Source organism: Diceros bicornis, chromosome 2 (genome assembly GCF_020826845.1).
Source record: "Diceros bicornis minor isolate mBicDic1 chromosome 2, mDicBic1.mat.cur, whole genome shotgun sequence".
NCBI lineage: Eukaryota > Metazoa > Chordata > Mammalia > Perissodactyla > Rhinocerotidae > Diceros > Diceros bicornis.
Window position 1 is genome coordinate 21,760,183 of NC_080741.1, and position 20,828 is coordinate 21,781,010.

The window sequence follows — 20,828 nt, forward strand, 5'->3', positions numbered from 1 at the left end:
AATACTCAAATTTTAGTGTGCACAGAATCCCCTGGAGGGCTTGTTAAAACACAGATTGCTGGGCCCCGCCCCCAGAGTTTCTGATTCAGTAGGTCTGGCATGGGGCCATAATTTGCATTTCTGACAAGTTCCCAGGTAATGGTGATGCTGTTGTCTGAGAACACCCTTTGAGAACCACTGCTGTAGCTGATTACTTAAAAACTAAACAAAATTATTGAGGATGGTTTTTCTGTACTATAATTTTTAAATAACTCCTTGTTTAAAGAAGCTTTCAAAATGCAGTTGCATAATTCTCCTGTTAGTATTAGATCAAAATTCTTCCTATCCTCTTGTTTCCCAAATCACTTTGTAATAAGAATTAGAAACTGTATCTTTGTGGTGATGACTTCCTCTATTATTTAAATGTATTTTTAGCCGTAATGTTCTACTTTTACAACTATACATAGCATGAGTCTTTTTGCAAGTTTAGGTTAAAATGACAGGTAGTAATGTTGTTATTTACCTTAATAGTGAGGCCCTTTTGTACTTCTCTTAGATGTAATGTACATTTCTAGAATCCCTAATAATTCTGATGATAGATCCATAACGTTTAACCAGTTGGCCAAGGTTTATAACCTGACAGGGAGATTAGCTTGTAAAATTGAATAAAGACATAATATTTTATAATTGAGCCAATTCTAAAAATATGAAACTATCGTATGAAAATGATATAGGCATATCTTGTCTTTTATTTTATCAGTATGAAAGATGTTTTTTTAATTGCTAGAAAGGATTTTAAGATATTTTGTACCAATTAAGGAAATTAATGTTCTTTTTCTCCAGGTGATAATTGATGACCAGTTACCTGTTGATCACAAGGGAGAGTTGCTCTGTTCTTATTCTAACAACAAAAGTGAATTATGGGTTTCTCTCATAGAAAAAGCATACATGAAAGTCATGGGAGGATATGATTTCCCAGGGTCCAATTCAGTAAGTAACAGGATGATCCAGAGACAGATATGTGCTATCTAATATGACTTTTAAATTTGAAAGATTATAGATGGTATTTTTGTTTAAAGGAAAAGAAAATAGATGATCAACCCTGAAAAGTGTTGATCAGTCACTTTATTATGGGGCTACATATTTTCTTTTACAGGGATAGTGCATTGTGTAGATTCGGTATTCGGGAAAGCCTAAAATGTATGTGTCCGCTGTTCTGTTGGAATATAGGGCCAACTAAATACAGTGTACTGCCTTGCCAGAGAAGTCTCTTCAGATCAAAGGGACGTGTCATGTTATCATCCTTATATGTATTTTTTGCTTTATAAATTCAGGTTCAAGAAGTTTTTGTTTGTTTTTCTCAACCTTAGCACAGCAACTTAAACCTGTAAAATCAAGATGTGTGTCAATGTCCAGTAGTTGTATGAGGTAAACTACTGGGCTTAACGCCAGAAATTAGTCACATTAGTGTGACTTGAAATTATGACCCTGACCAGCATCTGGCCTTAGAAAAGGTATTTAATGATTCTTAGCCTCTTTGCTTGTCTATAATATGAGGATAATACCCCCTCTTAGAATTCTAAAGGTAAAATGAAGTAATGTATGCAAACGAGCCATCATTCATACCTGGTTATTTTCCCTGCCTAGTACCAGGCCTCCTTCACTCTCCTAGTTCTTATAATGCTAGGCAAAGAAAGTATAGGTCATAGTAAAAAAAATGCAATAGGGTGTTAAAATTTCTTCCTAGCCTACATGCTCAGTTGCTCTACCCTTCAAATATTTTTAGTTTAGCTTTCTAACCCAGTGCCTATTAATTTATGCAGTGCAGCTTAGAGAAAATGAGAATACATGTAAAACGTTAGAAAAGTGACTAGTATCGTATCTTATGAACTCATTAAATGGTGAGTGACTGTCATTATCATTATTAAAGCAGTTTTTTCAGTTACATGTTTTAAGTTTTCATCATATTTACCAGTAAAACAGTCATCTTGTATTCAAGAAAAGTAGCAAAGTTTGTAAGGAAAAGACAAGCGTGTGCTTAAATCCAGGTAGAAATTTGAGTAAAATAAGCAATTTATTACTGGTAGAACACAACTTACTACCTTCAGATTTATCCCTCTCAAAATCATCATATTAAATCAATGAGATGTAATAGCTACCCTGGGGATTTATTTAAGAGCTTAAAAACATTGTTGACAGTCCTGAAATGTGTTTGTGTTGCAGAATATTGATCTTCATGCACTGACTGGGTGGATACCAGAAAGAATTGCTATGCATTCAGATAGCCAAACTTTCAGTAAGGATAATTCTTTCAGAATGCTTTATCAAAGGTAAACATTTTTTTCTCTCTTTTTTTTTGTGGTAAAAGAGGCTATTTTAAAACTTCATGCCTGATTTAGAAGAGAGATTGCAGAGGCCGTCATTTTCAGTTATTAAGGAAACTGTGTTTTTAAAATAGACCTCACTTTATTCACTTGCTACACCAGACATCAGTTATCCTCACTGATGGTTACAGTTAATCCAAATTGTAGATGGTCCAAAACATTTGAATCTGGAATATGTAATATGGAAAAATTATTTTGTATTTCCTAAGTACATGCCAATTTGAGGGAAGGTGGGAAAAGAGAAGTCTGAGGACATAAAGAGGAAGGTAGCTTAAGCCTTCAATGGGTAATCCACGTGTGGGGACTGGAAAATTGTCTATACAGTAATACACATTCAGTAGTGAAACTAGAAAACGCAATGATTTGATAAAATGATGTCGCTTTTGGGGATGTGCATTTGGTATTTCATATCTTTATCTTTATCTGTAAATCATTTGAAAATTTAGCATTTGCTTTCCTTCACTGATAGGTTTCTACCTGAGAATTAAGTAGTCTAAAAGGAGGAGGGCGGTGATAATTTATCTGATATGCTGTGAAATAGAAATGTACTTCTTGTTGAAAGTTCTTCCGGGGGTGTTGAGGCCCATGTTAGAAAAGATTTCAAATTTGTGGAAATTTTCATATAAACCACTAGACTAAAGGAGAGATGGTATGATCTGAGATGACAGATCTGTTTTCCTTTCACTTTTTGTCTGTTGGGGTCATTCCAGGTTTCACAAAGGGGACGTCCTCATCACTGCATCAACTGGAGTGATGACTGAAGCTGAAGGAGAGAAGTGGGGTCTTGTTCCCACACATGCGTATGCTGTCTTGGATATCAGAGAGTTCAAGGTTTTGCCTTCAGTTTTTTTCTCGTTTTTCTAGTTTGATATAAGAAATTGTAAGGATCCCAAATGATATGTTAGATTTTTGAATACTGACAAATCAAGGGTAGGCAAAGTTTTTAAATCATTCCACCCGATTACGTTAAACAATTTGACCTCTACCTTTGGAAATTATGAAATGAAAAGATGGGAAATGTAATGACAGTGACAGCACAGATATTGACGTCAGAACAGAAATGCTGTATGCCTCTTTTTCTTTTCCTTGAAAGTAGCAGGGCTGGGGTGAATACACAGCCTTGAAGTTTTGGGCTGTATCTTGGTGTTGGAGTCAGTCACAGTGTTAGGCTCTAGAGCCTAGTAGACGTTGCATAAATCTTTGTGAAAGGACAGAAAATAAGAGAACATCTGTAAATAAGAAACATGCCAGTGGGTTTGCAAGTGTTTCTCCTCTTAGCAGCCCTTGTATGCTATCAGGCCTTTCAGACCCTTTCTCTGTGCAGAGGCTGTGGAATAGTTGACTTCATTACTTCTCAGGTTATTGATTAGTTATTTTTAACTGAAAAATTCATCTGTTCTATAGATTAGATAATACAAAGATTATTAAGGAAGGGTTCTTTTGCCTTGGTGTTACAGTACCTAAGCTGTCTAGTCACTGGCAAGTGGACCCAGCAGCGTGTTCCAGTTTCCCCTGCTTAAACCTATAGCAAGAAGTGGTGATCAGTCAGCAATAACAGAGGACCATTATGTATTAATTAGATTGATTTTCTTATGTGGCGCATGGAGTTACATGAATTACGAAGACAGTAGATACCTGCCACGATATTTAAAAATTTATAGTCTCAAGGCTTTCTAAATCATCCAGTCACTGTTGCACCCCAACCATACTGTACAGAATTGTGTCTTCCTTTAAAAGTGGCATAAAAATTGACTAAAGCAAAAAATGTAAAAATTTATGTGAAACTGAATAAGCTGAGAGTTTGGGTTTGTTTTAGAAATGTAATTTGTTCACAAACACCAGTCAAAACATTGGGAATGACAGTTGCTATTATTTAACACTATGTATAATTTTATTGTTAAAATATCCTGTGAGATATTAATGAGTAGGTGACCAATAGAGAGGTAATGGCAAGAGATTTAAATTGAGATAATGAAATAGTCGATATGAAAGCAAGCTTGAATTTGAGAAAATTTTTGTGAAGATTATATCATTTACTTTGAATGTAAGACTATTTGTTTTGATTATTCAAAGGAAACTAGACAAATAACATGTTTGTAGAACAACAGGCACCTGTGGTTTGACCTCAAAACAAAACATTCAGAAATTACTGAATGCCAGTAAAGTAAGAATTTCAAATAACAGCGTCTTTAGTTAAAAATCAGTGGAATTATTCACATAGTATCAATTCCACATGGCAGTTATTCTGTAAAGATTAAGGCATTTTAGAGCGTGTGTTGATGGAGTAAATGGGGGCCTGGTGGCAGGGTTCTTCACTGTGGTAATGCTCATGTTCACACCATAATTCTTTGAGTTACTGATCAAAAACAGTATTACCCAGCCTGAGCAGACATCTCACATTTTGGAGCTGACCACAGTTTCCTTTTGTTTACATAAATTCTTGGTAGTCAGGGTTGATCTTTACCAAAAGTCTTCATGTGTGTTAGAATTTATAGGAGTTTTTTCCAGTATCTTTGGGTATATATTTAAAGAGTTTCCTGGGTTCATCATTTTTATGTTAATTTTGCTGTCTGTAGTTTGAGATATTTCCTTAGTTCTTCTATTTAAAAATATTTCCGTGTTTATCTCATTCAGGCATTTATCTCTAAAACCTCATTTGTGCAGATAGATGTAATCTTAGACTAAAGCCATTCCCAATCTTAGAGCATTCGTGACTTTCTTCACTTAATAATATTTTCTTATTAATACCTGCATGAAAGTGTTATCCTTTTTGTTTGACTGCCTCTTACCTGCTTGCATATTCTAAGATCTTCATGTTAGTTTCAGCGATCCTCCCTTTGAATCATTTCTTTGTCTCCTCCTTGAGGGGATGTTGCATAGTCTACTGTGAAGGTACATCCCCGTTTCAAGCTGCTGTCTCTTAAGTCCAGACAAGTCTTACCGAGGGATTTCTGAACCTATCCAAGGCTTTTTCCTTTGCTGCTATTTGGAAATAACTTTGGAAATGGGATGTTTCATCATAAACCAGATTCTTTTTTTTAGTTCTCTAGCATTTCTTCCCCTATCCAGGGCCTCTGAATTGCCGGTTCTCTGTCCAAACAAATCTACAGCCATATTTTAGTGTCCTCGTGTGAATGTCAGTGCACCTGGGACTTACCCCTGAAAAGCTTAGCAGCACTTTCTTTCCTCTCTTTGATATTCCTTTTTTAAGAAGTGATCGAGTCCTGAAATAAGGCAGATTTCCTGCTCATGTAGAACTAGATTTTATGAAAAGAAAGGAATTAGAGTTAAATGTCTGTTGGCTGATGTGTGGCAGGGACAGGGGTGAGACACAAGTGGTAAGAAGGAATTGAGAAGAGAAATTTGAAGATTCTGGGGAATAAAGCGTGAGAGGAATGAGTCTACGTCCAGAAATCACATCTACCCCAGGCCATGATTTGCCACATTTAAAATAGCAAAGGAATGTGTTTTTTAAAAGATGTCCCCCAAACAGTTTGATTTATGACATCATTAGGAAAAGAGTACAATTTCCTAAGTTGACTGCTTGAAAAAAGACAAATCCTCTTTTGGATTTAGAAGCTCTTTTGTTTTCCTGAATCAATGTAATCTATCCTGTAGACATTCCCGGTATTTATTGAGCACTTGCCAGAACCTTAACACTCTGTTCCATAAACTCAGTGGAGACTTCTGAAAAAGGGTAATAGTGCTGCCGTTTCAAGGAGTTTACCATCTCATTGGGGACATAAGACTCCTACATTTGCACAAGTAGGAAAATATAGGATAGGATATTATTTGTTTTAAATTAATGTAATACAGGTTGTTAGCACTGTAAAATTTAGAGGCGAGATAGTGATTAAAAGGAGAAGGGAATTACTAAGTGCTAGATACTTGGCATATGTTACTTCATTTAATCTTTACAGCAGTCTTCTTGGGAGACGGGATAATCCTCATTTTACACATGAGTAAACAAATGCTCAGAGGGTACATGACCCGCCCAAGGCCTGTAAAGCTGATTAATAGTAGAGGTGGAATTTGGTCCCATTTCATTCTGACTCCAAAGTCCATATTCTTTTCTCTTTTTTTCACTGCTTCAGTCTTCACAGAGACAGTTAGTGGAGGAAGAAGCTAAAGAGGATCTGAAAGAAAGGGTAGTTAAAAGGGATCAGAGAGGCTCTTCCAGGAAAGGGGGACAGCATGAGCAAATGCCTTTGGAGGTGAAATTGAATACAGATTATTTATGGTGATTGTGAGAGGAAAGACTAGATTAGAGCCAAACATACATGGGGTATGAGTACTGGAAAATAAAGTGGGGCCACAGTAGAGTAGTGTTTGAAAGGATGGGAAATTCTTGATGCTCTAAGGTAGCACTGTCCCCCGAACTTCCTGTGATGATGGAAGTGTTCTGTATCTGGGTTGTGCAGTGTATTAGCTACTAGCTACACGTGGTCCCTTGAACACTTGAAATGTGGCTAATGTGACGAAGGAACTGATTTAAAAATTTTTTTAATTTGAATTACCACATATGGTTAGGGACTACTTTTGGACAGCATAGTTCTAGGGACTTGGTAGCCATTTACAGTTTTTGATAGATGTGTGACCTGGTGAAAGTATTGATTAAAAATATTTCAAGTTGATTTGGAAGGAAAAGTATTGGTAAGTATTCAGAATGCATCCTCTCTTAGACAATGCATGATATAACTAATAAAAATATGGATATTATTTTGCAACTTTTACTGTTTTGCAACTTTTTCTGTTTTGCAACTTTATCTCCTGTTTTTTATAATAGGGACTGCGATTTATCCAATTGAAAAATCCTTGGAGTCATTTACGTTGGAAAGGAAGATACAGTGAAAATGATGTAAAAAACTGGACCCCAGAGTTGCAAAAGTATTTAAACTTTGATCCTCGAACGGCTCAGAAAATAGACAATGGTAAATATATCTTTTTAATTTTAATACCATTTGATCTTTACGTAACCATGCTTTAACAATGTGAAATGTACTTAACTGACTTAAGTCATTTATTATTAAGGTGTCTTTTCAATTAACAAAGACATCTAATTTTCAGGAATATTTTGGATTTCATGGGATGATCTCTGCCAGTATTATGATGTGATTTATTTGAGTTGGAATCCAGGTCTTTTTAAAGAATCAACATGTATTCACAGGTAACTTTTGCACATTTCAGGATATGCTTTATAGTAGTCTCCACTTTTTTCATTTAAAATGTGATGATTAATTTAGGAAGACTAGTATTCTCTCTTTGTGTCAGGTCTGCAGATGACTGTCATGTAATAGTTATTTTCTTTATATTCTTGGTTATGCCAAAAATTTTAAAAACATAAAAACCTGATAACTTAATTGTATTTGAAATACATCTTTTTAAACAGTGTTATATTTTAGCTCTATGATAAATTTAATTACTGCCTTTTTTGTTGACTTTATCTTTTAGTACTTGGGATGCTAAGCACGGACCTGTGAAAGATGCTTATAGCCTGGCCAACAACCCTCAGTACAAATTGGAGGTGCAGTGTCCACAAGGGGGTGCTGCAGTTTGGGTTTTGCTTAGTAGACACATCACAGACAAGGTACTGATCCCTTCTTATGACACCCCATACAGAAATTGTTTTAAATATAATTTGGCCTTGTGACAAGATATGTAATTTGATCACCAGCCTGTTTCATTTATATAGGTGGTTTGAAAATAGTGTTTTCTTAGATAAATCAATATTTTCCTCTAAGGAAATTTATAATTTGTAATCAGACACTTAAAACTTGTTCAGAAATCATCTGTGAAGAAAAACATGAGGGAGTTTATGCTTTTTAGTGAGGGTTTTGGGGTTGATTATGTATGCTTTAGATCTTAAGAATATTAACATTAAAATACGCTGAAGGGGGGCCTGCCCCATGGCTTAGTGGTTAAGTGCGCGTGCTCCACTGTTGGCGGTCTGGGTTCGGATCCCGAGCACACATCTGCGCACCACTTGTCCAGCCATGCTGAGGCGGCGTCCCACATAGAGCAACTAGAAGGATGTGCAACTATGACATACAACTATCTACTGGGACTTTGGGGAGATAAAGGAGGAGGATTGGCAATAGATGTTAGCTCAGAGCCGGTCTTCCTCAGCAAAAAGAGGAGGATTGGCATGGATGTTAGCTCAGGGCTGATCTTCCTCACAAACAACAACAACAACAAAAAATACGCTGAAGGGGATTTGGAAATGTTGAGTCATTAGGCCTGATTCTATAAAGGGTAAACATAATCTTAATAGCCTCAGAATCTTATTTAATATATTACTTCATACAATGTGGTCATCTATTGAAAATACAGTTTAATTCACAGAAAAGTTTTTTATAGCACTGATGTTCTTAAAATTAGAATTTTTTTTTTTCCCACTTAAGAGCACTTTGAGCCCATTTTTCTAACTTCATTGGATTCTTTGTGCTTTTAGGATGATTTTGCAAATAATCGAGAATTTATCACAATGGTTGTATACAAGACTGATGGGAAAAAAGTTTATTACCCAGGTATGTTGAGTAAACAAACATTTGAACAAACATTAAAATTTTATTTACATGATTAAGTTGAAAACTGACAAATTTTATGTAGATAATATGCAAAAATAATTATGCTAATAGACTAATAGAAACCACTCAAACAGATGGGTTGGTATTTATGCTACTTGTGTGTTTTGTTTTGATTTGTTTTTAGTTTAGAAACCTCAGGAAATTGGGATTTCTGTATTCTTGCACATTGCTTTGAGAGTTTTATTTTTAAAACTTGTCATATCTTTTTCTCTGATCAAAATTTCTCTGGTTTTCCATGGACTCTTGGATGAAATCCAGGCTCTTTGGCATGATGTATAAGGCTATTGAAATTCTGGCCTTAACCTTCCTGTCCCCCTTTATCTCACGTCCCAGCTTTTCACAGTACCCTCTGAGATACTGGCTACTCCTGGACACACCAGGCCTCTCTTGCCCCTCTTTTCACAGTTTCTTCTGCCAAGAATCTCTCTCCTCCCTGCTCTCTACCCACTTAATTCTTTTCACCCTATTCTGCGTAATGAACATGGTGAAGATCCAGCTTATATGTTATTTCGTCTGTGAAAACCTTTCTCCCAGGCAAGGTGAATCTTTCCCTCTGCAGGGCTCTCGAGGCATTTAACGTATTGTGTTGAAACCACTTTGCTTTCAAATTCAAAAAAAAATTTTATCACTTGGTTGGGGAGACACATGGTAAGCAAAAAAAACAGATAGTGATACATGTCTAAAGAAATAAATAGAGTCACATGTTAGTGACTGGTTAGTTGCTCTGGTTGGGTGGCCATGGAAGGCCTCTTTGAGAAGGGATGAATGACAAAAAGGAATTAGTCATGCAAAGAAATAAAGGGAAAAGCATTACAGGCAGAGGGAACAGCAAGTACAAGGACTCCAAAATGAGAAAAATATTGGTGTTTTTTAGGAATAGAAAAAGGCCAGTAGGCCTGGGAAGGTATGTATCAGAAGAGGTCAGAAAGGTATGCAGGCTCAGATCACATATAGATCACTGTAAGCCACAGGAAAGGGTTTGGATTTTGTTCTAAGTGTGATGGGAAATCTTTGGAGGGTCTTAATCTTTTTTTTTTTTTAGAGAACATTTTTTGTAGAATATATTGGAGGGGGCAAAAAAATGGAAGCAAAGAAACCAATTGGTGATTTTTATTTATTTATGTGACAAATGATGGTGGTTTGAACTTAGGGTGGTAGGAGTGGAGATGAGGAGGAGTGGACAGATTTGGGTTTCAGTATGATTGTCAGGACTTGTTGAGTTGATGTAGGGAGCAAAGAGGAATAAAGGATGATTCCTAATTTTTTGGCTTAAGAAATAGGAGGCTGTAACATTTACTGAGATGGGTAAGAGCTGGTGAGGGCAAGGGAGGGAGCAGATTTGTTGCAGAGTAAAATCAAAAGTTAATTTTTGGTTTTGTTAAATTTGAGATACCTAGTGAAGGTAAATATCTAGTGAAGATAATACCTATTAGATATCTATCATCCAAGTGAAGATGCTGAGTAGGCAGTTGGATTTTTCAGTAGAGCTCTGGGATAAGGTTAGGACTTTAGGTACAGATTGAGGTGTCAGGGCATATAGATGGCATTTGAAAATAGGACTGTATATGTCAGTTGTATAGAGTTGTAGGTACAGAGATGAACACCCAGGACCTCACTCTTGGACTCTGACATCTTAAGGTTGAGCAGAGGAAAAGTTATCACAAAAGAGTTTGAACAGAGTACCTGATGAAATAGAGTGAGGTTTCACATGACCCTAGGGAAGAAAATATTTCATGAGAGAAAGAGTGGACAACTGCATCTATTGCTATTTTAGAGGTCAGTAAGATGGAGAAGAGACACTTGGACCTAGCACCCTGGCGGTCATTGTTGGCCTTAACAAGAACAGAGTTGGTGGATAGGTAGGCTAGAAGACCAACAGGAGTGGTTTGAGAAGAGACTGAGGTAAGGAAGCAATTATTGACACTTCTTTCAAGAAGGCTGTGCAAAGAAATGGGCAGTGATGGGGGAGATGGCATCAAAAGTGGTTTTGTTGGGGCCGGCCTGGTGGCGCAAGTGGTTAAGTGCGCACACTCTGCTGCGGCAGCCTGGGGTTCACCGATTCGGATCCCAGGCGCGCACCGACGCATCACTTGGCAAGCCATGCTGTGGCAGCATCCCGTATAAAGTGGAGGAAGATGGGCACAGATGTTAGCCCAGGGCCAGTCTTCCTCAGCAAAAAAAAAAAAAAAAAAAAGAGGAGGATTGGCAGGTGTTAGCATAGGGCTGATCTTCCTCACAAAAAAAAAAAAGTGCTTTTTTTAACTCTTGTTTTATTTAATTAGAGGAAAACGTGGCATTCTTCCCCATTACACTTGTGTTGAGGCAGGCACTGATTCTCATCAGTCAGTATCCCTAGATATTCTGAATAGACATGGCACATAGTAGGTCCAAGGTTAAATGTCAAGTTAAACTAGTCAGATCTTCCCTTTGTCACGTTGGTCATTATACAACTGAAAAAGCACAAATGTTGTGAGTATATTCCTAGCACTAAGATGTATCTTTTGAATTTCTAATATATTTATTACTCTTTTTACTTGGATTTTTTTTTTTAACAATACTCCCTCTTTTACATATAGTGATTTTTGCCTTTTCAGAGTACTTTCTGGTTTATAGTTTTATTTTCATCACAACACTCTGAGGTAAATAGGACAGGCCTTATTGTTCCCCATCTGACAGAAGAGTAAACTGAGACACAGAAAGGTTAAAAACCTTGTCCAAGATCACAGATAGGCCCGTTCTTTTTCTCTTCACACTAGATCACACCACCTCTAAACATTAGAGACTTATTACCTGTTTGAGATACTAATACGTTTAGTGTTTCTAATAGATTACATGCTAAGTATTCAGAGTTCCTAAATAAGCCAAGTGATAACAGCATTGATCTTAAATGACATGTAGTATTGACATGCATGACATGCTTTTATTGTATCAGCCTTGATTGATGAGACTGTCAAAGAATATATCAGGCAGCATTGTTCATAATAGCAAAATATTAGAAATAATCTGTCCAGATTGTCCAAATAACTAGATGGGGGTATAGATAAAATGTGTCATATTCATGCGATGGAATACCAGCAGTTTTAAAAGGAATAAACCATATCTATACAGAACAACATGGATCTTAAAAACATATTGAGTGAAAAATGGAAGATATAAAACAAGACATACTATTCTTTTTTTGGATATATACTCGCAGAAAAATTATTTATTCAGTCATTTTTAGGGATGTGTGTGTGTTAAAGTCTGAAAAGATGCCCATCAAATCCATCAGAGTGGAACAGAGTAAGACTAAGGGTGGTGGTCTAAAGGGACTTGGTTTTATAAAGAAGCTAGTAGGACCAAAAAAAATGTTAATTTAATTCTCAGTGGTGGGGAATATAGATATATTTTTCTATACTTCTTTTTATCTTTGAAAAGATAAAAAGAAAGAAGGTAATCTTGACTTTAAAATCCTCTACTGGAGAAAAAAATGCAACATAGGACAGATAGCAGGGATTATCTTATACCTCATTGAATGTCTTCCAAAAGATTGCTTTTGCTTATTAGAAACTACTTAATTTTAAAGTTTTAAATTGAAATTGTAATTCTTTACTACCATTATATTTTATAGAATCAGTTAAGAGGATATCCCTCCATTTAGTTATTTTTCCTACTGTCAACCATAAAACTTAAATTTAAAAACTAAAATCTCCTTTTCTGTAAACCTGCTTCTTTGCAGCTGATCCGCCTCCATACATTGATGGGATTCGAATTAACAGCCCTCATTATTTGACCAAGATAAAGCTGACCACACCTGGGACCCATACCTTTACATTAGTGGTTTCTCAGTATGAAAAACAGAACACGATCCATTACACAGTTCGGGTAAGTAAACCAACATACAGTGACAAAACAAGATAACATAAACAACATAATATGCTCTGCTTGGTAAGTGGGATTATCTACAGAAAAATTTATTTCTGAAAATTGATCTCTATATATTTTTCTGTGTGTTTATCTGTATATCATTTCAGTATTAAATTATGATGCTTCCTGCAGAAAATAATGCTTTTGAAAAGTAATGTTTTTATTTTGAATGAACATTTTAGTTTTCAGAGTAATAGTTTAGTCCTGAGGTAAGATGGTATGTTCAACTGAAAAGTTCAATTTCAGAGCAAGCAATAAAAGCTCCTTTAGGCTACATAATATTTTTATTGACTTAAGAAAGAAGACTTTGGGCGCCGGCCCTGTGGCTTAGTGGTTGGGTGCATGCACTCCGCTACTGGCGGCTCGGGTTGGTAACCCTGGGCGCGCACCGACGCACCGCTTCTCCGGCCATGCTGAGGCCACGTCCCACATACAGCAACTAGAAGGATGTGCAGCTGTGACATACAACTGTCTACTGGGGCTTTGGGGAAAAAAAAGGAGGAGGATTGACAGTAGATGTTAGCTCAGAGCCGGTCTTCCTTAGCAAAAAGAGGAGGATTAGCACAGATGTTAGCTCAGGGCTGATCTTCCTCACAAAAAAAAAAAAAAGAAAGACTTTGAACTTAGTGAAGGGGAATGATCACCTGTAAACACATTGCTCTCGTGTAGCTGGGAAGGTCATTGTGATTTAGTTCTGCATAGATTTGTTTGCCGTAGGTTGGTAAAGCTCAGTCTGAATAGGTTGTTAGTGATGGAGGGGCCGTTGGGGAGCTGCTGCCACCCCTTCATTCTTCAGGTGCAGAAGCCGAGGCCTAGAGAGATTGTGATTTGTCCTGAGTTGCACACAGTGAGTGGCAGAGAAAACCAAGACAAGACACCTAGCTTCCCAATTCCCAGTTCATTAAACCTGACTTGATACCAGGCTGCCTACAGAATAATGACTTTTATATATGCCAGCTAATTTTTTCAGTCTTTCAATATATTCTTTTATCACCTTGGTGTTTTTATAATTATAAACTTTATCAGTACAATAAATTTTTTTGGGGATCTAGGTATATTCAGCATGCAGCTTTACTTTTTCAAAGATTCCTTCACCGTACACCATATCAAAACAGGTAAGAAAATTCTTTCTCTGGGTCATAATCTCAGAGAAATCTTAGAATTCCCTTGCTTTTTCTCCTTTTCTCATTTTATTCTTTACATTTAACAATTTCTTACAAAATAAAAACATTCTGGGACTTGACAGGAATACAAGGGAAATGTAAGTAGCCTCCAGTCTGGGTTGGAATACAAGATCTTCAATGAGCAACAGTAAGTGATTCTATGGGAAGAAATAAATTCAGAGAAAGATTAGTGCAAACCGTGGTCATTAGGGAACGCCATGTGGATGAACCTTTCCAGTAGAATTGGAGATTGGCTTTGCAGGGTGGACTCAATGAGTAGAGGAAGATTTGAGGGAGAATTCTTGGCAGAGAGAAGAACTTGATCGAAGGCTGAGAGATGGAGATACGGTTTAGTGTGTAGGAAAGCAGCCTGGCTGAATTGGAGAGTTCCATTTACTGTCAGTGGTGAATAAAGACTGGAGAGAGAGGGTGGAACCAGAGTGGAGAGTTGCTTTTTTTTTTTTAAGTTGCGAAGGAGTTTGGTCTTTAAAGTAGAATTGGAGAATGGGAAGTTTTGTAAATAAAAAAACTTTGTTTTATTAGATTAATGGAAAATGGAGTGGTCAGAGTGCTGGAGGATGTGGAAATTTCCAAGAGACTCACAAAAATAACCCCATCTACCAATTTCATATAGAAAAGACTGGGCCATTATTGATTGAGCTAAGAGGACCAAGGTTTGTGACAACTTTCTTAAATTAATAATGTTATATTAAAAATGTGGAACAGAATAGGGTTTTGAAACAGACCTATGCATGTATGGACACTTGATATATGATAAAGATGGCATTGCAGAGGAGTGGGGAAAGGGGAGTCTGTTCAATCAATGGTGCTGGAATAGTTGAGTATCCGTGTACCAAAAAGCTAATTAGAGCCCTCGCACATCAAATCTGAGAATCAATTCTGGGTGGATTATTAATAGAGGAGATATCTTAATAACCTCAGGATAAGGAAAGATTTCTTAAACAAGACACAAAGAGCTCATAAAAAGAAAAAAGGCTGGAGTTTTTAAAAAATAAAAATTTGAACAGGCATGTCATAAGAGAGAGACTCCAAATGGCCAATAAACCTAAGAGCCAAAAATTTGAAACAACCCAAAAGTTCATCAGTGGCGTTTAAGATTATAAAATAGTCATATGAAAGAGTTCTACATAACAATGAAAATAAAGGACAGCTACCCGCAACATGATGGATAAGTCTTCAAAACAATGCAGAGCAACGGAAGCCACACTCAACAGAATATATACTGTGTGATTCCACTTATATGACGTCAAGAACAGGCAAAGGGAAACTGTCATTTGAGGATGCTTACTTAGGTAGTCAGACTATATACAACACGAGAAAGTGGTTACCATAAGTTAGCTCTGTGGGCCAGGCGTTGGGATGAGAAAGGAGTCTACAGGGGACTTCTCTGCTGCTGAGAGGGTTTTGTTGATCTTGGTGGTAGTAACCCAGGTATGTGTTTGCTTTACAAATTATTTGTTAAGCTATACATTTGTTTTATGTATATTGTATTATATTTCACAATTTAAAAGTTTAAAAAATACAGATAATAAAAAAATAGTACTAAACTTTTAAATAAAACTAGGCTTAATTTTGCCTCCCTTACAGACTAATTCAAAAAACACTAACAGTCCTTTTGATATGAGTAAGCTCGTTTTCCACAAAATCATTTTTAAAACTTTTAACCGTTTGCTAGGTGAAATAAGGTATCTAATTGCTCTTTTGTATTTAATTTCTAGATTGAACATGTAAAAATGATTGACAGTGTGTATTTTTTTTCCTTAATTGCCTATTCATGTCTTCTGCCCATTTTCCTGTTGGAATTGTCATGTTTTTCTTAATTGTAAGCATGAATGAGGGTATGGATGTAAGGATATTAACTTGCTCACATATTTGCAAGAATTTTTCCCAGAATATCATTAAATTTTTTTTCACATAGAAAAAGCTTCTCATTTTAAAGTAATCAAATCGGTCTTTTCTGGTTTGTTTTGCTGTGGGCAGGAATGCACCCCAATATCAAATTTTCACCATATTTTCTTTGAGTTCTTTTATGATTTTATTTTTTACATTCTATATTTTTCATCCATCTGGAATGTATTTTTATATTTGGTGTGAAATACAATTTAACAATTTTTTCTAAATTTGTCACATCATCATTTAAATAATCCTTTCCCTACTGATTTGGAATGCCATATCTACCATATGCTAATTACTTCTATAAAATTTAGATTTTATTTCAGGGCTTTCTCTCCTCTTCTACTTTTTCTGCCTAATACAATGGCAATATTTTATCATTTATTTATTTTTTTGAGGAAGATTAGCCCTGAGCTAACATCTGTCACCAATCTTTCTCTTTCTGCTGAGGAAGACTGGCCCTGGGCTAACATCCGTGCCCATCTTCCTCCACTTTATATGGGACGCGACCACCGCGTGGCTTGACAAATGGTGCGTCAGTGCGCGCCCGGGATCTGAACCCCGGGCCGCTGCAGTGGAACGTGCGCACTTAACTGCTGTGCCACCGGGCCGGCCCCTATCATTTATGTTTAACGTTATTCTGTGGGAGCCTGTGATAAAAATACAGTTTCTTCTAAAGTAAGTTTAATATAATATTAATCTTTATGGCTTCAGTTTAAAAATATAAATGGTATTTTGTATAATTAAACTAGTATGCATTTATTTCAGAGTGCTGTTTCCTCCTACTAAAGCTTTAGAAAGCATATACTTAATAGTACATTTGCACTTTAGGTCTAGTTATTTTTAGCTATGTATTTGAGACTACTTAACAACAGCACTAATTCTGTTCCTTTTTATTGCTAGGCAATATAGTGTTGGATTTGAGGTTGTCACAGTTTCTGTGGTGGGAGATCCTGGTCCCCACGGCTTTCAGAGAAAATCTAGTGGTGACTATAGGTAATGTTGGCATTTTGATTCTAATTTATACTTTACTTTTTGTGGCATCATCTCTAAATCTTTTTCTCATTTTCTCTGAATATAGATGTGGGTTTTGCTACCTGGAATTAGAAAATATACCTGCTGGGATCTACAATATCATTCCCAGTACTTTTTTGCCTAAACAAGAAGGACCTTTTTTCTTGGACTTTAATAGTATTATCCCCATCAAGACAACACAGCTTCAGTGATGGAGAAATCTCAGCAATTACTGGATTTTATATTTACCAAATATCAAATCTTCAAATGAAGACACAAATCTTCAGGACACTAAACACAACAATCAGAACAGAATTAAATCTCTAAAAATATTACAGTGGAATCTGGTGCTCAAGTCATGGTGTTTAGTGAGAATTGTATATTGTCCGAATTACCCTAAATCACTTAGAAGTACCATTTACATGGTTTTGTGTATATATGAAGTTGGCTTGCATTTAGGGGCCACATTGTATAAAAAATGCAGATAATTCAAGATTAGACTCAGCACTGTGAGATGCCTTTGCTAAGAGGGAACTGAGACGGGCTGAGGGACGTAGGCTCATTGAGTGGAACGGTTGGCTGGTGTAATACTCTGAAGTAGTTAGATTGTTCGTCCTTTTGGCAGAGCATGTTGTGAGTTAAACCTGGTTGTGTTGTGACTCTATATCTTGGGCAGCTGATCACCAAATGAATCATGTCACCATAGCAGATTTTAATTTTGCATTATGACTTTAAATGTTTATTGTTGCCCAGATGTGATAAAAGAATAAAGCTTTAAGAAATACTAATTAACTTAGCATGAAGATGCTCATGCTTAAGAATGTGAAGGTTGTTGAAGTTAGATACCTGTTTCCCATTGACTCATGTAAAGAGAACTGAGGTATATTCACTATTGCAATTGTTATTTTTTATCGGGTTGATAAAAGTAGTAATCTGAGACAGTGAAGACATTACAATTTAGTGTATATAGTCTTTTAAATTGCTCTATAGTTCAGTGCTCTGATGGTGACAACACTGAAGAAAATACAATTGAGAATTTAATATATGGCAATTGGGGTTGCATTCAGAACTGCCAAGATACTACTGTCATGTGTAAATTCCCATTTGTTTACATAAAAATCCATCGGAGCAGGATGATGCTCAAGATTTTAAGGATCTGAAAATTAATAAGGTGGAATTTTCCCTTGTCTCTACTTTATAATTATCAAAACTTATTTTGTATTTCTGCTACCTTTAATTACTTGAAATAAAATGTTTATACTTATGGAAACTGCATACTTTAGAGAAGTTGGTTATTAAAGGACTTCATCTAGTATGTTCCATCTAAAAGAAAGGAGAGCTCATTATTTGCATGAAAATTCATACTTCAACAACAAAATCTGTTCTTTTACATTCAGAATAGTGGTAGATTGTTATGCTAATGAGATTTCACTTTTGTAGATATTTAGTGCTTTCAGTTTTAGTATATTAATTTTATGTGGGTTAATTTAATTTCTATGGCCCTTTATAGAAAAAATCTAAAGCATATGAGGTATGTTTATTATAAACAAACACATAATTTGAACCTCTGTGTTAAAGATCTTGTACAGGATGCAAACTGAAATAAGACCTAATCCCTGTACTCAAAAATCTAATGGAGGAGACCTAGATGTGAACAATTTAAGATATTCTTATGTTGATTCTATACTAGAGCTCCAAACACGGTGCTACACATGTAAAAATAAGGGAAAGATTAATTTTGACTGGACCAATATAGAAAGAAAACAGTCTGATTCTCAACTGGCTACACATTGGAATCACCTGGGGAACTTCTACAAGTCCAATGCCCAGGTGCCCCAAATCAAATCAATCTCTGGGGCTAGGACCAGAGAACAGATTTTAAGCCTCCTAGGAGACTGCAGTGCAGCTGAGGTTGAGAACCACTCCTCCAGTGTAACCACCTTGTCCTTATTTCCCTGACACTGTGTCGCCCTATTGCTCAGCTCCAGTGCAGTGAAAGTGGAATTCTAATTCAAACCTTAGTAATCAGGGCTTAAATTATTAGGATCCAGGACCTTAACTGAAAATAAGAACAGATGACCACTGCATTCCATGCTCTTCCTTATGGCAAGAAGTTTGCCTAGAACAGAAGATTCACACATCAGGATTTCTTATTTGAAGTCACAAAGTTAGACATTTTCTTAAGCCATTTTTATTACACTCAAAGTATTAAGACATGTACAAAATAACCTTGTAATTAGGATACTGTATCAGTCATTAAAAAAGGAGAAAACAGTACAGTATGAAGAGATTTACAAATGACTAATATATACAAGCTGTGTCAGAATTAACAGACAACTTGAAATAGGGTTGCTTTTCTTTTAGAAATGTAAGTTTTCCTAACAAAAAAGGACAAATAAAATACAGTGCTCTAAATATGTGTAACCATGAAAACATTAAAGAAAATCAGTCTTAACACTATTAGCATAACAGACCATTGCTTGTATTTAACAGCCTTTGCCTACACATGCCTACTCCCCTTCCTAGCTTTAGGGAACAGTTTCCTCTAAGAAGTACTAGCACAGCATAACCCTTAAATAATTTATTTTTAAAGTTAACAACCTACAGAGAAATGAACACCTTGTCAGTCTAGATATAACAATGGCAACCATTCTTCACATGCACTTCTCTTAGATTAAGTCCCCTTGGCTGGTAGGATACAGTTTATGCTCTAGAACCCTCTCCCCCACAGCTGCAAATCCCCTTATATGATATGTCCCTGCTACCCTCTTCCCCCCATCCCCACACTGGCATTTACCTTTCCCACCCCAAAAAGTGCAGTTCATGGTAACCTTTATAGAAAATGGTTTTAATGGGTGTCCCAGCATATACACTTTTTTACAAGCTCGTTCTGAACACCAGAGATGATGAAAATGAATTGTGTTCTTGGGTTTTTTTTAAGCCTTCACAGGGTCAACAAGGTGTGTTCTTAATACTTGAGTTTTGTCCTTGAATGTTTTTGTTTTGTTTTTCATTTAGATCCCCTGGGGTACAAAGGAGAGAATATCTCCATTTTCCCAAACTGAGGGGGAGAGAAGAGAAAGAGAAGCAAGCTGTTGACCCCATTTGGCTCAGCTTCCCAGCCCCTTTCCTGGCTCGGGTGCTTTCCTAGGAACTAGTTATTGCTTCCATAACACTGTTCCAGGTAACGTTCCACAAGGCTGTGAACCTGGCCACAGTACCCCTGCAACACCACCCCTGCTCTGAAAAAACAAACCAGCCCAAGAGCTTTCCCAGAAGACAGACCTTCAGCCCTCAGGGTCACTGGAACTTCATTAGTGCAGTTTAAACACTTAAGATTTGGCATATATTAAATGATTATTGGCACAATGTTCTCCACACAGTTTCATGTATAAATACTGATGTGCACTTGGGCCAGGGCCTTGGATGGGTCAGCCGATCTGCACCAATTTTATGTCAGCAATAATCCCGTCTCTTCCCTTTGAGCACTGGAGGGAGAGCTGCTTCATCCTGTTCTCCAAGGCCTGGCCCTCAGGGGAGCTGCTGCCTTGACTCTTGCCACCACCACCACTGCTGTTGCTGAGACCCCGATTGTTGTTGGCTTTGTCACTCGTTTTATTCTCTGCCCCTTCTGCCCTGTCTCCTACAGAAACGTAAAGATTATTAAGTGAGTATTGACAATTCCAAGAGTCCCTTGAGCCCCGCCAATCAGCCAGCTCAGCCCTGTAGAATCTCCCGGTGTTGCCCGACCATACATGCCACGAGGGTTCTCCATCATGGAACTGCTTACTGCTCTTACTCCTCAAGGTGTTTTCTGTCTTCCTTATTTTTAGAGGAAATGTGTCATACTCATTCAACAGCTGGGGAACAGAAACTCTCTA

The 20,828-nt window shown here is 36.8% G+C and overlaps 2 protein-coding genes across 5 annotated transcripts in view; one reads left to right on the plus strand and one right to left on the minus strand.

The window, feature by feature from the left end:
- Positions 1 to 18,222, plus strand: part of CAPN7 (calpain 7) — a 39,339-nt gene extending 21,117 nt beyond the window's left edge. For 3 of the 4 annotated variants that reach the window (XM_058553354.1, XM_058553372.1, XM_058553362.1), the window contains 12 exons: positions 823 to 969; positions 2,203 to 2,309; positions 3,074 to 3,194; positions 7,150 to 7,294; positions 7,431 to 7,530; positions 7,815 to 7,950; positions 8,815 to 8,890; positions 12,669 to 12,814; positions 13,909 to 13,971; positions 14,563 to 14,693; positions 16,837 to 16,929; positions 17,015 to 18,222. In XM_058553354.1, coding sequence (XP_058409337.1) covers positions 823 to 969; positions 2,203 to 2,309; positions 3,074 to 3,194; positions 7,150 to 7,294; positions 7,431 to 7,530; positions 7,815 to 7,950; positions 8,815 to 8,890; positions 12,669 to 12,814; positions 13,909 to 13,971; positions 14,563 to 14,693; positions 16,837 to 16,929; positions 17,015 to 17,159 — 1,410 coding nt within the window. In that variant the 3' untranslated portion in view covers positions 17,160 to 18,222. The remainder of the gene's footprint in view (positions 1 to 822; positions 970 to 2,202; positions 2,310 to 3,073; positions 3,195 to 7,149; positions 7,295 to 7,430; positions 7,531 to 7,814; positions 7,951 to 8,814; positions 8,891 to 12,668; positions 12,815 to 13,908; positions 13,972 to 14,562; positions 14,694 to 16,836; positions 16,930 to 17,014) is intronic. The other variant, XM_058553382.1, reaches the window with a different exon arrangement.
- Positions 18,223 to 19,069: 847 nt separating this feature from the next.
- SH3BP5 (SH3 domain binding protein 5) overlaps positions 19,070 to 20,828 on the minus strand; it is a 73,707-nt gene continuing 71,948 nt past the window's right edge. Inside the window, exon 9 of the mRNA XM_058553394.1 lies at positions 19,070 to 20,590. Within this exon, the coding sequence (XP_058409377.1) occupies positions 20,379 to 20,590 (212 nt within the window). The 3' untranslated portion in view covers positions 19,070 to 20,378. The remainder of the gene's footprint in view (positions 20,591 to 20,828) is intronic.